The sequence below is a fragment of the Ranitomeya imitator genome, chromosome 9, assembly GCF_032444005.1.
Source record: "Ranitomeya imitator isolate aRanImi1 chromosome 9, aRanImi1.pri, whole genome shotgun sequence".
In the NCBI taxonomy this organism is placed as follows: domain Eukaryota; kingdom Metazoa; phylum Chordata; class Amphibia; order Anura; family Dendrobatidae; genus Ranitomeya; species Ranitomeya imitator.
Window position 1 is genome coordinate 34,241,386 of NC_091290.1, and position 17,743 is coordinate 34,259,128.

Here is a 17,743-nt window from a genome sequence, read left to right on the forward strand (position 1 = left end):
CAAAGTTTGACCAGCTTAGAGATGCCCTTAATCTGGTAGACTGGGACAATATCCTCAGAAATAAGAATACAGATAATAAATGGGAAATGTTTAAGAACATCCTAAATAGGCAGTGTAAGCGGTTTATACCTTGTGGGAATAAAAGGATTAGAAATAGGAAAAACCCAATGTGGCTAAACAAAGAAGTAAGACAGGCAATTAACAGTAAAAAGAAAGCATTTGCACTACTAAAGCAGGATGGCACCATTGAAGCTCTAAAAAACTATAGGGAGAAAAATACTTTATCTAAAAAACTAATTAAAGCTGCCAAAAAGGAAACAGAGAAGCACATTGCTAAGGAGAGTAAAACTAATCCCAAACTGTTCTTCAACTATATCAATAGTAAAAGAATAAAAACTGAAAATGTAGGCCCCTTAAAAAATAGTGAGGAAAGAATGGTTGTAGATGACGAGGAAAAAGCTAACATATTAAACACCTTCTTCTCCACGGTATTCACGGTGGAAAATGAAATGCTAGGTGAAATCCCAAGAAACAATGAAAACCCTATATTAAGGGTCACCAATCTAACCCAAGAAGAGGTGTGAAACCGGCTAAATAAGATTAAAATAGATAAATCTCCGGGTCCGGATGGCATACACCCACGAGTACTAAGAGAACTAAGTAATGTAATAGATAAACCATTATTTCTTATTTTTAGGGACTCTATAGCGACAGGGTCTGTTCCGCAGGACTGGCGCATAGCAAATTTGGTGCCAATATTCAAAAAGGGCTCTAAAAGTGAACCTGGAAATTATAGGCCAGTAAGTCTAACCTCTATTGTTGGTAAAATATTTGAAGGGTTTCTGAGGGATGTTATTCTGGATTATCTCAATGAGAATAACTGTTTAACTCCATATCAGCATGGGTTTATGAGAAATCGCTCCTGTCAAACCAATCTAATCAGTTTTTATGAAGAGGTAAGCTATAGACTGGACCACGGTGAGTCATTGGACGTGGTATATCTCGATTTTTCCAAAGCGTTTGATACCGTGCCGCACAAGAGGTTGGTACACAAAATGAGAATGCTTGGTCTGGGGGAAAATGTGTGTAAATGGGTTAGTAACTGGCTTAGTGATACAAAGCAGAGGGTGGTTATAAATGGTATAGTCTCTAACTGGGTCGCTGTGACCAGTGGGGTACCGCAGGGGTCAGTATTGGGACCTGTTCTCTTCAACATATTCATTAATGATCTGGTAGAAGGTTTACACAGTAAAATATCGATATTTGCAGATGATACAAAACTATGTAAAGCAGTTAATACAAGAGAAGATAGTATTCTGCTACAGATGGATCTGGATAAGTTGGAAACTTGGGCTGAAAGGTGGCAGATGAGGTTTAACAATGATAAATGTAAGGTTATACACATGGGAAGAGGGAATCAATATCACCATTACACACTGAACGGGAAACCACTGGGTAAATCTGACAGGGAGAAGGACTTGGGGATCCTAGTTAATGATAAACTTACCTGGAGCAGCCAGTGCCAGGCAGCAGCTGCCAAGGCAAACAGGATCATGGGGTGCATTAAAAGAGGTCTGGATACACATGATGAGAGCATTATACTGCCTCTGTACAAATCCCTAGTTAGACCGCACATGGAGTACTGTGTCCAGTTTTGGGCACCGGTGCTCAGGAAGGATATAATGGAACTAGAGAGAGTACAAAGGAGGGCAACAAAATTAATAATGGGGATGGGAGAACTACAATACCCAGAGAGATTAGCGAAATTAGGATTATTTAGTCTAGAAAAAAGACGACTGAGGGGCGATCTAATAACCATGTATAAGTATATAAGGGGACAATACAAATATCTAGCTGAGGATCTGTTTATACCAAGGAAGGTTACGGGCACAAGGGGGAATTCTTTGCGTCTGGAGGAGAGAAGGTTTTTCCACCAACATAGAAGAGGATTCTTTACTGTTAGGGCAGTGAGAATCTGGAATTGCTTGCCTGAGGAGGTGGTGATGGCGAACTCAGTCGAGGGGTTCAAGAGAGGCCTGGATGTCTTCCTGGAGCAGAACAATATTGTATCATACAATTATTAGGTTCTGTAGAAGGACGTAGATCTGGGGATTTATTATGATGGAATATAGGCTGAACTGGATGGACAAATGTCTTTTTTCGGCCTTACTAACTATGTTACTATGTTACATATGGAGGCAGATAGTGAGTGACAGACCCTGCACTACATATGGTGGTAGCTAGAGAGTGACAGGCCCTGCACTACATATGGAGGATAGCTAGAGAGTGACAGGCCCTGCACTACATATGGAGGATAGCTAGAGAGTGACAGGCCCTGCACTACATATGGAGGACAGGTAGAGAGTGACAGACCCCGCACTACACATGGAGGACAGGTAGAGAGTGACAGACCCCGCACTACAAATGGAGGCAGGTAGAGAGTGACAGACCCCGCACCACATATGGAGGACAGGTAGAGAGTGACAGACCCCGCACTACACATGGAGGACAGGTAGAGAGTGACAGACCCCGCACTACACATGGAGGACAGGTAGAGAGTGACAGACCCCGCACTACATATGGAGGACAGGTAGAGAGTGACAGACCCCGCACTACATATGGAGGATAGGTAGAGAGTGACAGACCCTGCACTACATATGGAGGATAGGTAGAGAGTGACAGACCCCGCACTACATATGGAGGACAGGTAGAAAGTGACAGACCCCGCACTACATATGGAGGACAGGTAGAGAGTGACAGACCCCGCACTACATATGGAGGATAGGTAGAGAGTGACAGACCCTGCACTACATATGGAGGATAGGTAGAGAGTGACAGACCCCGCACTACACATGGAGGACAGGTAGAGAGTGACAGACCCCGCACTACAAATGGAGGCAGGTAGAGAGTGACAGACCCCGCACCACATATGGAGGACAGGTAGAGAGTGACAGACCCCGCACTACACATGGAGGACAGGTAGAGAGTGACAGACCCCGCACTACACATGGAGGACAGGTAGAGAGTGACAGACCCCGCACTACATATGGAGGACAGGTAGAGAGTGACAGACCCCGCACTACATATGGAGGACAGGTAGAGAGTGACAGACCCTGCACTACATATGGAGGATAGGTAGAGAGTGACAGACCCTGCACTACATATGGAGGATAGGTACAGAGTGACAGACCCTGCACTACATATGGAGGATAGGTAGAGAGTGACAGACCCCGCACTACATATGGAGGACAGGTAGAAAGTGACAGACCCCGCACTACATATGGAGGACAGGTAGAGAGTGACAGACCCCGCACTACATATGGAGGATAGGTAGAGAGTGACAGACCCTGCACTACATATGGAGGATAGGTAGAGAGTGACAGACCCTGCACTACATATGGAGGACAGGTAGAGAGTGACAGACCCCGCACTACATATGGAGGACAGGTAGAAAGTGACAGACCCCGCACTACATATGGAGGACAGGTAGAGAGTGACAGACCCCGCACTACAAATGGAGGCAGGTAGAGAGTGAGAGACCCCGCACTACATATGGAGGACAGGTAGAAAGTGACAGACCCCGCACTACATATGGAGGACAGGTAGAAAGTGACAGACCCCGCACTACATATGGAGGACAGGTAGAAAGTGACAGACCCTGCACTACATATGGAGGACAGGTTGAGAGTGACAGACCCCGCACTACACATGGGGGCAGGTAGAGAGTGACAGACCCCGTACTACAAATGGAGGCAAGTAGAGAGTGACAGACCCCGCACTACACATGGAGGACAGGTAGAAAGTGACAGACCCTGCACTACATATGGAGGACAGGTAGAGAGTGACAGACCCCGCACTACATATGGAGGACAGGTAGAAAGTGACAGACCCTGCACTACATATGGAGGACAGGTAGAAAGTGACAGACCCCGCACTACACATGGAGGACAGGTAGAAAGTGACAGACCCCGCACTACATATGGAGGATAGGTAGAGAGTGACAGACCCCGCACTACACATGGAGGACAGATAGAGAGTGACAGACCCTGCACTACATATGGAGGACAGGTAGAGAGTGACAGACCCCGCACTACACATGGAGGACAGATAGAGAGTGACAGACCCTGCACTACATATGGAGGACAGGTAGAGAGTGACAGACCCCGCACTACACATGGAGGACAGATAGAGAGTGACAGACCCTGCACTACATATGGAGGACAGGTAGAGAGTGACAGACCCCGCACTACACATGGAGGACAGATAGAGAGTGACAGACCCCGCACTACATATGGAGGCAGGTAGAGAGTGACAGACCCTGCACTACACATGGAGGACAGGTAGAGAGTGACAGACCCTGCACTACACATGGAGGACAGATAGAGAGTGACAGACCCTGCACTACATATGGAGGCAGGTAGAGAGTGACAGACCCCGCACTACATATGGAGGCAGGTAGAGAGTGACAGACCCTGCACTACACATGGAGGACAGATAGAGAGTGACAGACCCTGCACTACATATGGAGGCAGGTAGAGAGTGACAGACCCTGCATATGGAGGACAGGTAGAGAGTGAGAGACCCCGCACTACATATGGAGGACAGGTAGAGAGTGACAGACCCTGCACTACATATGGAGGCAGGTAGAGAGTGACAGACCCTGCACTACATATGGAGGCAGGTAGAGAGTGAGAGACCCCGCACTACATATGGAGGACAGGTAGAGAGTGACAGACCCCGCACTACATATGGAGGCAGGTAGAGAGTGACAGACCCCGCACTACATATGGAGGCAGGTAGAGAGTGACAGACCCCGCACTACACATGGAGGCAAGTAGAGAGTGACAGACCCCGCACTACATATGGAGGCAGGTAGAGAGTGACAGACCCTGCACTACATATGGAGGACAGGTAGAAAGTGACAGACCCCGCACTACATATGGAGGCAGGTAGAAAGTGACAGACCCCGCACTACATATGGAGGCAGGTAGAAAGTGACAGACCCCGCACTACATATGGAGGCAGGTAGAAAGTGACAGACCCCGCACTACATATGGGGGCAGGTAGAGAGTGACAGACCCCGCACTACATATGGGGGCAGGTAGAGAGTGACAGACCCTGCACTACACATGGAGGCAAGTAGAGAGTGACAGACCCCGCACTACATATGGAGGACAGGTAGAGAGTGACAGACCCTGCACTACATATGGAGGACAGGTAGAGAGTGACAGACCCTGCACTACATATGGAGGACAGGTAGAGAGTGACAGACCCCGCACTACATATGGAGGACAGGTAGAGAGTGACAGACCCCGCACTACATATGGAGGACAGGTAGAGAGTGACAGACCCCGCACTACATATGGAGGACAGGTAGAGAGTGACAGACCCCGCACTACATATGGAGGACAGGTAGAGAGTGACAGACCCCGCACTACATATGGAGGCAGGTAGAGAGTGACAGACCCCGCACTACATATGGAGGCAGGTAGAATGTGACAGACCCCGCACTACATATGGGGGCAGGTAGAGAGTGACAGACCCCGCACTACATATGGAGGACAGGTAGAGAGTGACAGACCCCGCACTACATATGGAGGCAGGTAGAATGTGACAGACCCCGCACTACATATGGGGGCAGGTAGAGAGTGACAGACCCCGCACTACACATGGAGGACAGGTAGAGAGTGACAGACCCCGCACTACATATGGGGGCAGGTAGAGAGTGACAGACCCCGCACTACACATGGAGGACAGGTAGAGAGTGACAGACCCTGCACTACATATGGAAGCAGGTAGAGAGTGACAGACCCCGCACTATACATGGAGGATAGGTAGAGAGTGACAGACCCTGCACTACATATGGAGGACAGGTAGAGAGTGACAGACCCCGCACTACATATGGGGGCAGGTAGAGAGTGACAGACCCTGCACTACATATGGAAGCAGGTAGAGAGTGACAGACCCCGCACTATACATGGAGGATAGGTAGATAGTGACAGACCCCGCACTACATATGGAGGACAGGTAGAGAGTGACAGACCCCGCACTACATATGGAGGACAGGTAGAGAGTGACAGACCCTGCACTACATATGGAGGCAGGTAGAGAGTGACAGACCCCACACTACATATGGAGGACAGGTAGAGAGTGACAGACCCCGCACTACATATGGAGGCAGGTAGAGAGTGACAGACCCCGCACTACATAAAAATCTGTACAAATATTTCCTGCTAAAAAAAATAATCACATTTTCGCTACGGACACTGCACTATTTTCACACACTGTCCGGGGATTTCCGCTCTGCAGTAACATACACACTCGGCTCTGCTATGTGCTGACACACTCTGACTCCTCCCACACAAGGGGCTGGTCACATGATCATGACGTCAGGAAAGGTCCTTCAGCCTCTCCAGATGAGGAGGACATGGGGAGGACGCAGCTCCTATAGTGACAGCTGAGCTCAGGACCTGTGTGTGGGTGTCCGCTCCTCCAGGGCCGGGTGTGAGGGGGGAACATGCACTAAATATGCTGCGTCTTAGGCCGTGTTCACACAATCAGTTTTCGATCCACAAAAATCGCAGCGTCTTCCAGTTCCTGTAAAGTGGATGGGATCTATAGAGATCTCCTGCCCACCGTGCGTTTTTTTTTTTTTGTACGGCACTGACCCCGCGGTGCGTGTTTCAAATCCGCGACATGTCAGCTTCTCTTGCGGGTGCGCAGAGTTTTCTCTGCAGATTTTCCCTATAGATTTGCATTAGATGCAGAAAATCAGTAGGAAAAACCCCCGTACGTTTGCTATTAGTGCGTTTTTATTTGTATAAATGTATTTTTTTAGACTTATTTCTAAAAGTTGGGCGGCACTTTGCACTTTTAATGCATTTTTTGCTCCAAAAGAAGGTAGTAAAAAAAAAAAAGTGCCGGTGCTAAAATTCTCACAGTTGTAGGAATTTTTATAATTTTTTACTTTTTTTAAAATGTTTTTTTTTCCCCCCAGGTATTTCAGCATGCCGTGCCCCCGCTTGGACCCCGCGCAGGTCTTACCTGTGATCATCACGTGCGTTCTTGTCTCCTCCGTGACACTGGAAGTGTTTTACCTAATCCTCGCTACCCCGGGGGGCGCACAGTTACCCCTCCTAGGGGCGGCATCGTACCTCTTATTTAACGTGGTGGGGAATATGGTGAAATTCGTCCAGAGTAATTCCACTATTAAAGGCGTCTTCCTGGAGCGTGGGAGCCTGGGGCAGGGCTGGCTGTGAGTACACAGAGTATATACTGAGAAATACAGTACCGATGTGAGGGTCGGGTCATCTCCGTGAAAATCACGCATTTATGTTTTTATTGACCTCTGCCATCCCGCCCTTTTCGTTGCATCCTCCCTTGTGACCATTGCTTTTGTCTTCTCTAGGTATTGCTATGGCTGCCAAACCCACATCCCGCCAAGATGCCACCACTGCTATAACTGTAACGTGTGCGTGCTGCGACGTGACCACCATTGCACCCTCCTTGGAACCTGTGTCGGCTACTCAAACTATCGCTACTTCTTTTGTGCATTACTGAACGGGCTGCTGGCGCTGCTTCTTGCCACCGTTCTCAATGCTGAAATTTTCATGAATTTGCTCCATCAGGGCTTCAGCTTCCACAGCCTCTTCTTGCTTCTTTTGCCATGGATGATGTTCATTACAGGTAAAGGTTTTCGATCAGCTTTTTTTTTTAAAAGGGTATGACTGTTCTGACCTTTAACAGGTATTTGGTGCACCCTTGGTGTGGCCGAGCAGTTCAGTGTATAGGACAGGCATTTAGTGCATCCCTGGTGTGGCCGAGCAGTTCAGTGCACTGCACAGGCATTTGGTGCCCCCCTGGTGTGGCCGAGCAGTTCAGTGCACAGCACAGGCATTGTGGTGCCCCCCTGGTGTGGCCGAGCAGTTCAGTGCACAGCACAGGCATTGTGGTGCCCCCCTGGTGTGGCCGAGCAGTTCAGTGCACAGCACAGGCATTTGGTGCCCCCCTGGTGTGGCCGAGCAGTTCAGTGCACAGCACAGGCATTGTGGTGCCCCCCTGGTGTGGCCGGGCAGTTCAGTGCACAGCACAGGCATTGTGGTGCCCCCCTGGTGTGGCCGAGCAGTTCAGTGCACAGCACAGGCATTTGGTGCCCCCTGGTGTGGCCGAGCAGTTCAGTGCACAGCACAGGCATTGTGGTGCCCCCCTGGTGTGGCCGAGCAGTTCAGTGCACAGCACAGGCATTTGGTGCCCCCCTGGTGTGGCCGAGCAGTTCAGTGCACAGCACAGGCATTGTGGTGCCCCCCTGGTGTGGCCGAGCAGTTCAGTGCACAGCACAGGCATTGTGGTGCCCCCCTGGTGTGGCCGAGCAGTTCAGTGCACAGCACAGGCATTTGGTGCCCCCCTGGTGTGGCCGAGCAGTTCAGTGCACAGCACAGGCATTGTGGTGCCCCCCTGGTGTGGCCGAGCAGTTCAGTGCACAGCACAGGCATTGTGGTGCCCCCCTGGTGTGGCCGAGCAGTTTATTGCACAGCACAGGCATTTTGGTGCACCCTTAAAGTACCTTCACACTGAACAACTTAACAACGATATCGCTAGCGATCCGTGACGTTGCAGCGTCCTGGATAGCGATATCGTTGTGTTTGACACGCAGCAGCGATCTTAATCCTGCTGTGAGATCGCTGGTCGGAGCAGAAAGGCCAGAACTTTATTTCGTCGCTGGATCTCCCGCAGACATCGCTGAATCGGCGTGTGTGACACCGATTCAGCGATGTCTTCACTGGTAACCAGGGTAAACATCGGGTTACTAAGCTCAGGGCCGCGCTTAGTAACCCGATGTTTACCAGTGTAAATGTAAAAAAAAAACAAACACTACATACTTACATTCCGGTGTATATCGCGTCCCCCGGAGTTCTGCTTCCCTGCACTGTGAGCGCCGGCCGGCCGTAAAGCAGAGCACAGCGGTGACGTCACCGCTCTGCTTTACGGCTGGCGCTTACACAGTGCAGGGAAGCAGAACACCGGGGGACGCGACAGACACCGGAATGTAAGTATGTGTAGTGTTTGTTTTCTTTTACATTTACACTGGTAACCAGGGTAAACATCGGGTTACTAAGCGCGGCCCTGCGCTTAGTAACCCGATGTTTACCCTGGTTACCCGGGGACTTCGGCATCGTTGGTCGCTGGAGAGCTGTCTGTGTGACAGCTCTCCAGCGACCCCACAGCGACGCTGCAGCGATCTGCATCGTTGTCTAGATCGCTGCAGCGTCGCTAAATGTGACGGTACCTTTAGTGTAGCCGAGCAGCTCAGTGCACTGCACAGGCATTTTGGTGCACCCTTGGTGTGGCCGAGCAGTTCAGTGCACCACACAAGCATTTTGGTGCACCTCTGGTGTGGCCGAGCAGTTCACTGCACAGCACAGGCATTTGGTGCACCCCTGGTGTGGCCCAGCAGTTCAGTGCACAGCACAGGCATTTGGTGCACCCTTAGTGTAGCCGAGCAGCTCCGTGCACTGCGCAGGCATTTGGTGCACCCTTGGTATGGCCCAGCAGTCCAGTGCACAGCACAGGCATTTTCGTGCACCCCTGGTGTGGCCGAGCAGCTCATTGCACTGCACAGGCATTTGGTGCACCCTTGGTATGGCACAGCAGTTCAGTGCACAGCACAGGCATTTTGGTGCACCCTTAGTGTAGCGAGCAGCTCAGTGCACTACACAGGCATTTTGGTGCACCCTTAGTGTAGCGAGCAGCTCAGTGCACTACACAGGCATTTGGTGCACCCTTAGTGTGGCCGAACAGTTCAGTGCACTACACAGGCATTTGGTGCACCCTTAGTGTGGCCGAACAGTTCAGTGCACAGAGCGGTCACAGAAAAAGCTTTATTTTCAGCATGAAACACCAAAATTAGACAAAAAACCACAGCATCAAAAACATTATAAAAACACATGTAAAAAAAAAATGCAAATAAACTAATTTAAATAATAGGTGCAGAAATTCTGAAACATTAAAAAAAGCAACAAAAGCTCATTGTGGGAATATAGCCGCCTAAAAGGGAACGTGACCTCAGAATATAACTTATTGTTTAAATCGGAATTTTACGTTATATTTACTTTTGTGATTTGTTTTTTACTTTCCTTATCATTCTCTATCCACAAAAACAAAACAGAAATCTTGCAATTTTAGGCTGACGGCTAAGACAAATACTAGACTCCTATTCTTTTATCTATGTAGAAGGCTTTTCAGAAGCTTCATTATCGTCACAGACAGTGTTACAATGGCAGGTATCACTTCTATAAACAGCAGATAATACAGGATCCAGCATTCAGAGCAGGCGATGTCACAGCTCACCTGCTCCCCCTCTCTTCATATTGATCTTTGCCCAGATAAAAGGATGCACAGATAATGTTTCTATACAAAACAATTAAAGTCTTAGTTAATGCTGGGGACACCACAGATGGGATGAGATTAGCAGGCTCTGGTCCGGCGGCCACGGACTACTTATTCAGACGCTTGATACGGCAACTGCAAATCTTTTTGATTCACTTTTATAGAGTTCGATCTGGAAAATTTTAAAAATTTGAAAAAAACCAACATGAAGTTACCATAAAATCCATCATTTTCTGGCGACACATTCCCTTTAACTGCAACGGGCTAACACGTCGGTTATGTATTATGCCTCTTCATTAAGTTTCTGGATGCATTGCTACAGTGATTATATCTATATTCTTCATCATTGAAAAGGTTGTCCTCACCTTAAAGGACAATTTAAACACATTTATTGTGGCCTATAAATAATTTTTTGCAGTTGTTTCATTAAATCTGTTGCACCGGATGCCTTTTATAGCCTCTATGTTGCACTGTCTATTACTGGCTGCAGAATGAGTTAACTGAGGATCCATCAGTGAGCTCGTTTCGACCATTTACAGGAGAGCTTGTAACTCTTTTATCTCTTCTTTTCCGAGCTCCTCTCAGCCGACTTATGAAACACAGACCACATGAAAGTTGAATGTGCAGGAAAACAAAGAGCCTGTGGAAGCCAAACAGCGCAAATGTTTTAAAGATGAAACCCAGCGACAATAATAAATATATATATATATATATATATATATATATATATATATATATATATATATTCCCAAATACATGCATTTAAGTGTTTCTTTTATGTAAATCCGTGTTTTGGAACTACAATATTTTGTAGCTGGGTTTCATCATTAAAACTTTTGCAGCGTTTGGCATTTTGATTTCCTGGAACGCTTATATGAAGTGAGGATTCTCCTGTGTCAGCGCCGGTAGTGGGAGTTTATGTGACTGCAAGTATGATCTATACATTCTCCTGGCCACATTCCGACTAGACTGTATAAAGCATCATCAAATGAATTGAGCGCTTCTGGATACAGTCTAGTCGGCATGTGGCCAGGAGAATGCATAGATCATACTTGCAGTGAATCCGTAAAGCGAGCAGTGCACTTGATGTATGAAGTTGTCGAACTTGTTCTGTGTCCGTAATTCTTACTCCCTACTAGTGATGAGCGAGCACGCTCGGATGCTAATAGAGTATCTTCGGCGTGCTCGAATACTATGTTAGAGTCACCGCGAGTGTTAGCCAGCCACTACATATGCAGGGATTACCTGTTTGTTGGGCAATTCCTGCATGTGTTGCTGCTGTCCAACAGCTCAAGGACTCGAACACAGTATTCCAGCATGCCGAAGATACTCTTAGTACTCGAGCATGCTCAGATAACACCTTATCTGAGCACGCTCACTCGTCCCTACTTCATTGTATATTCCGCGAAAGTTTTCTAACTTATGATTTTCTGTCCTCCGCAGGTCACGTCTCCGGCTCGGCTTTCGTATTTGCCTTCATTGCCGATACCTGCGTGGTCGGCTTTCTCTTTTGCCTTGCTTTCTTCGTCCTTCATTGTTTTATTCTTTACCGTGGATCAACAACCAAAGAGTGGTTTAGTGGGAATGACCGAGATTATGACCAGGGTTGGAAGAAAAACGCCAGGAAGTTTCTCGGAGAAAGGTGGTATCTTGTCTGGCTGTCTCCGTGGCTCCAATCAAGATTGCCTGGAGATGGAATTCACTTTGAGCCTAGAGATCCCTCATCAACTGGATCATCCAAAAACGTGGATCAGTAGCCAAACGGATGTGCACTCGGGCTCATTCCCCGACTTGTAAGTAGTTAATTCCCACATCCTTAGGAATACTGTTATACCCATGGAAGCACCATTCCGAGCAACACTTACCTGGGGTTTCGCACCACCTTGATATTGATGACCTGGTTATAAGTTACGTGATCAATATCAAATTGGTGAGGGTCCGTCACCCCCCACAATCAGAGGCTACCAACTCCCATCAGCAGCCAGATATAAACATTTCTAGCTGGTAAGTTCGGGTCACTAGTATGAAGGTGTAGAAAAAAAACACTTTACTAGTAGAAGTATTCTTAATAATTTGACTTTTATCATAAAACGGTGCAACGAGCAGCTTCAGCCTCCAGGTGAGGATACTGCATTACAAACATATACCTTTTCCTCTTGTTTTTTAGGTACAACCCCTGAAGTCGTGGAATAAACTGATGAACCAGAATGAATCCATTACATATGCATATTGCGAGGTTGCCTTATATCTGCACCTTTATAACGAAGGGAGCTGTAGAAGGTATATCCCTCCATTAGCACTGGTGCAATCCTTTCCAAAGACAAGCAATAGGACCGCATATGGAGATTTTGTCATAGTCTGTTTTAAACCCTTCACCTCTGTTAGTGGCTACACAAGATATATATATATATATATGTACATACATACATACATACATACATACACACATATATATATATATTAAAACAGGAATATTTTTTGCAAATAGTTTGCATTTTACTCCTTACGTGAAATTCATATTTTACAGAATAAATTTAGTTGTTCAGGTCGGAGTGATTTCGTCTATGGGAAGGTGAGAGGCAGGGGAAAGGAATAATAGGGATGATGGTGGGGTAGGAAATGTATTTATTTATGCATACATACGTTATGCAAATAGTCACTCCCACTTGTATAGGGGTCAAGTAGCTATAAAGTAGGTTTCCTTCTTACCCTGCAGCAGATGTATAAGCAGGACAGATTTCCCGGCTGGTTACTTTACATTACACATGTCATACCAGTCTCCTGCAATTTGCAAAAATAAGATTTTAGGAAAGAAAGAAAACGCATGGATTACCTAACTGCACATGTGATTTTAGCATCTAAACAAAACCTACGGTATGTCTCGTGCAGGGTATGGGGGTACTGCTTCTCCTTTTTTTTTTTTTTTTTTAGGGGGAGGAAAACAACATATCCAATTTTAGAATATGTGTACGTGCATCAGTTTTTACCATCTGCTTAGATACCATGCAGCAAAAAAAAACACAGGGAATTGCTATTATTTGCAATGCTGTTTTACTTTCCACCCCTCGTCCCTTGTACTTTATCCATTCTTACCTCTCCCCCTTGTGGGAAAGAAAAGGAAACCCCAATTTTACCAATACCCTTAATGTCACATTGTCATTTAAAATGATAAAGATTTGTTATTGTATGTTCTTCTGCCTTGTTTTGTTTCCAATTTGCACTGATAATTTTTAATAAAATCGATTTCCTTTTATAATAAAAGTGTAAGAATTGCATTAGTATTTATTTTGCGACTTCCCTGCTATCAAACAAGAACTGGCGTACAAAGTTATCAACCCATAGAGGTTGAATCGATCATAAAGTTGTTTTCTCCTTAGAGGGTAAAATTGCCAAGTGGCAGTAAAAAAAAAAAACAACTTTGCAATTTTCCTCTCGTTAAAAATCCTCTCCATTCTCCAGAACAAAAGGAGTTTTAATCCTAGAGTTTACTGCATTTATTGGTCACCACAGTAGTCTACCAGTGGTGGCTGGTCTGTTAGGCTAGGTTCCCATTGCGTTAGGGCAATCCGTTAAGCGCATAGCGCTAGCGGATTGCGCTAACGCAATGTTTATTTTGTGGCCGCGTTCACCGTCCCCGCTAGCGCAGATCCCCGATCTGCGGTAGCGAGGGACGGACCTCGGACGCTGCAAGCAGCGTCCGAGGTCCGTCACAAAAGAACGGCACATCGCTAACGCGTGCCGAAAATGGCACGCGCTAACGATGCGCTACAGGCCGAAATAACATTGCTGTCAATGGGTGCGCTAACGGACCCGTTGCACGGCGTTAATTGCGACATTTTCGCCGTGCAACGCTTTCCGTTAGCGCTAACCCATTAACGCAATGGGAACCTAGCCTAAGGCAATGAGCATAGTGCCTGCAAGCTCTTTGTTATAGTAGGCGCTGCTCTGGTTCTGGAAAGGCGTCAGTGACCCTTCGCTCCTCCAATGCTGCATAGTCAAAGTTGCCTCTTCGCAGCTCAGGAGACCAAGTTTGATGAGGTTTCTGTCCTGATGAAGAGGTCCTGCTTGACCTCGAAATGCGCTGACCATATAAACCTGTTTTATTAATACATTTTTATCTATTGGAAACCATTGTGGATTCATCAGCAGCAGCGCAGGAGTGACATCTACCTCCCGATTGTTTCACACAGCTTAGGAGAGGGCACAGTTTGGGCCAGCGGATCAACCATGCTGCTGGTCCAAACTATCAATCTCAAGAAGAGGAGTGCACTGACCCCCTGACAAGCTGATATCTGGGAGCCAAGAGAGCTCTTCGGTCCTGAAGATCTTCACTACTAGAGCAGTTGATGCAAATCAGCTACAAAGCACAACATGGCTCTCAGGACCAAAACTGTTATATAGTGAAGAACAATTCCCGGAAACCTTTGAACTACAGTAGTAGAAGAGGACGCAGATGCTGAAATCCGCCCTCAGGTGTCTATACTTCGTACAACAACCTCTAATATCCATCTGGGATCCCACAGATTTGACAAATTCTCAAGTTGGAAAAGTCACTTATCCAAGCTATCACCTCGGCCTGTCCAACATAGCTCGATCGTTTAGAGACACTAGAACTTGTGACAGACAGATGTAAAGGCTGGCATCATTGTAAAAAAATACCTAGTCTACCTCAGACTTAGATTTTTCTAGAAAGCACGTTATCCTCACTGAAGCCTACTTCAGAGAAATCCAATGCCTTATGAACAAAACCTCAATACCAGGAAACAGTGTGTTGAGAAAACTTTAGACATTTATCGACAACGGTGGCCTACTGGGAGTAGGAAGCCGAATTAAAAAAGCCAAAATGGAGTTTATGGAGACATTCCCTCTTATACTTCCTGGAAAGTGTAGCTTATTTAATTGTGCAGTGCTATCACAATCTAGTCAAACACCAGGGAAGACTACAGAAGGGACCATAAGAATTTCTGGCCTATGGATTGACTGCTCAATGAAACTCATGAGCAGTGTTATCTTTAAATGTATTACCTGTCGCAAGCCCCATGGTTCTTCTCAAACCCAAAAGATGACTGACCTACCAGTAGACAGACTCGGCATGGACCCTCCTTTTACCATTGTTGGTCTTGATGTGTTTGGACCTTGGTCAGTTGTTACCTGACGTACTAGAAGCGATCAAGTCCATAGTAAACATTGAGAAGGCATGTTTACCTGCATGTCTATCAGGGCTGTCCTTATAGAGGTCATTGAGTCCCTAGACACTCCGAGTTTCAATGTTCTCAGATGATTTACTGCCATCCGAGGTCCCATCAAAAACATACGTTCAGAAAGAAGTAGTAACATTGTTGGTGCAGCCAAAGAATTAGGGATTTCTTCAAATCTGGACTGCAAAACTATTAAGAGATTCCTTAGCGATCACAGTAGCACATGGATATTCAACCCACCTCATTCTTCTCACATTGGAGGGTTTTGGGAAAGAATGATTGGTGGAGTTGGAAGAATTCTTGACTCCACTTTTCTACAAGCGGGCACAGCAAGATTCACCACAAAAGCTTTATAAAGTTCATGGCCGAAGTTGTAGCTATAATAAATGCTATACCCTTAGCTCCAATTTCGAATGACTCTGAAGAGCCCTTATTATTGACTCCATCCACTCTCCTCACCCCCAAAACAGGGCTATTCAGCGCTCCTCCAGGAGAATTTGATGTCAAAGACTTCTACAAGTGACAATGGAGACAGGTACAAAGTCTTGCAAACACGATCAGGAACAGGTGGCACAAGCAATACTTCTCTACACTGCAACCACGGACAAAGTGGCAATCTATAAGGCCCAGTCTCAACACTGGTGATCTTGTTCTCGTGAAAGACAGTCAAACCCACAGAAAGCAGTGGCCACTTGGTCTAGTCGCCGCAACATTCCCTAGCAAAGACGTAAATGTAGAAGTGAGGATGATCAGAGGAGAAGAACCCAAGACGTTCCTCAGACCAATATCTAAACTCTACTGAAATCTACTCCTACCCTTTAAGGCAGGAGTGGGGAACCTTTTTTCTGCCAGGGGGGGTCATTTGGATATTTAGACAATCACTTGGGGGGCATACAAAATTATCAACTTGAAAGTTACTCTGCTATATTTGCTCATACGTTTCATTAACTCCGTAATGTGATGGCTGAAGCTGCTTCTCTTTGCTGTGGCTGTGATGTTACATGGTATAGATGATATTGCTACTCGCAAGTGATTTTCCAGATTTGTGTTGGTCTGGAGCGCAATTAAATATATTTTGCAAAGAATTTGCAGCAGTAAGTTCTGAATATAGATGTATATTACACTGCAGGCCTCCACACAGTGGGAAATCCATCTCTGCTCACTTTACTGTTATAGAATGCAAACAGTTTGGGTTCTGCAGTATACACATCACATAGGAAACACTGGGGCTGCAGCATGTACATCACATAGGAGACGCTGGGGCACATACATCACAGGATGGGCTGAGGTAAATACTTCACAGGAGGTATTGGGGGAACACATACATCATTGGAGGGACTGGGGCACATACATCACAGGAGGGGCTGGGGCACATACATCACAGGATGGGCTGAGGTAAATAATTCACAGGAGGTACTGGGGGAACATACGTCACAGGAGGGACTGGGGGCACATACATCACAGGAGGGGCTGGGGCACATACATCACAGGAGGGGCTGGGGCACATACATCACAGGAGGGGCTGGGGCACATACATCACAGGATGGGCTGGGGCACATACATCACAGGATGGGCTGAGGTAAATAATTCACAGGAGGTACTGGGGGAACATACGTCACAGGAGGTACTGGGGGAACATACGTCACAGGAGGGACTGGGGGCACATACATCACAGGAGGGGCTGGGGCACATACATCACAGGAGGGGCTTGGGCACATACATCACAGGAGGGGCTGGGGCACATACATCACAGGATGGGCTGAGGTAAACAATTCACAGGAGGTCCTGGGGGAACATACGTCACAGGAGGGACTGGGGGCACATACATCACAGGAGGGGCTGGGGCACATACATCACAGGAGGGGCTGGGGCACATACATCACAGGAGGGGCTGAGGTAAAAAATTCACAGGAGGTATTGGGGGAACACATACATCATAGGAGGGACTGGGGCACATACATCACAGGAGGGGCTGGGGCACATACATCACAGGATGGGCTGAGGTAAAAAATTCACAGGAGGTATTGGGGGAACACATACATCACAGGAGGGGCTGGGGCAGCCACTGGTGTTACTCTGCCCAAAAAGTGCTGGCGCAGGCCGTAATCCTTTAATCCACACGCCACAGCGTTCAGTAATGATCACAGTGTCTGTGGCAA

The 17,743-nt window shown here is 46.9% G+C and overlaps 1 protein-coding gene across 1 annotated transcript; it reads left to right on the forward strand.

The window, feature by feature from the left end:
• Window positions 1-6,391: 6,391 nt before the first annotated feature.
• On the forward strand, window positions 6,392-13,331 carry ZDHHC24 (zinc finger DHHC-type containing 24). The gene is made up of 5 exons (XM_069740565.1): window positions 6,392-6,476; window positions 6,998-7,255; window positions 7,409-7,686; window positions 11,830-12,179; window positions 12,554-13,331. Exons 2-4 carry the CDS (start codon window positions 7,008-7,010, stop codon window positions 12,141-12,143), a joined length of 840 nt encoding a protein of 279 aa, XP_069596666.1. The 5' UTR covers window positions 6,392-6,476; window positions 6,998-7,007; the 3' UTR covers window positions 12,144-12,179; window positions 12,554-13,331.
• Window positions 13,332-17,743: the final 4,412 nt, after the last annotated feature.

What these genes read in the sequence shown, in the direction of transcription:
- ZDHHC24 (XM_069740565.1), top strand. Translation starts at nt 7,008, where the DNA reads ATGCCGTGCCCCCGCTTGGACCCCGCGCAGGTCTTACCTGTGATCATC. An exon ending in AGCCTGGGGCAGGGCTGGCT is followed by an intron (nt 7,256 to 7,408) that starts GTGAGTACACAG and finishes TGTCTTCTCTAG; the next exon opens with GTATTGCTATGGCTGCCAAA. An exon ending in ATGGATGATGTTCATTACAG is followed by an intron (nt 7,687 to 11,829) that starts GTAAAGGTTTTC and finishes TGTCCTCCGCAG; the next exon opens with GTCACGTCTCCGGCTCGGCT.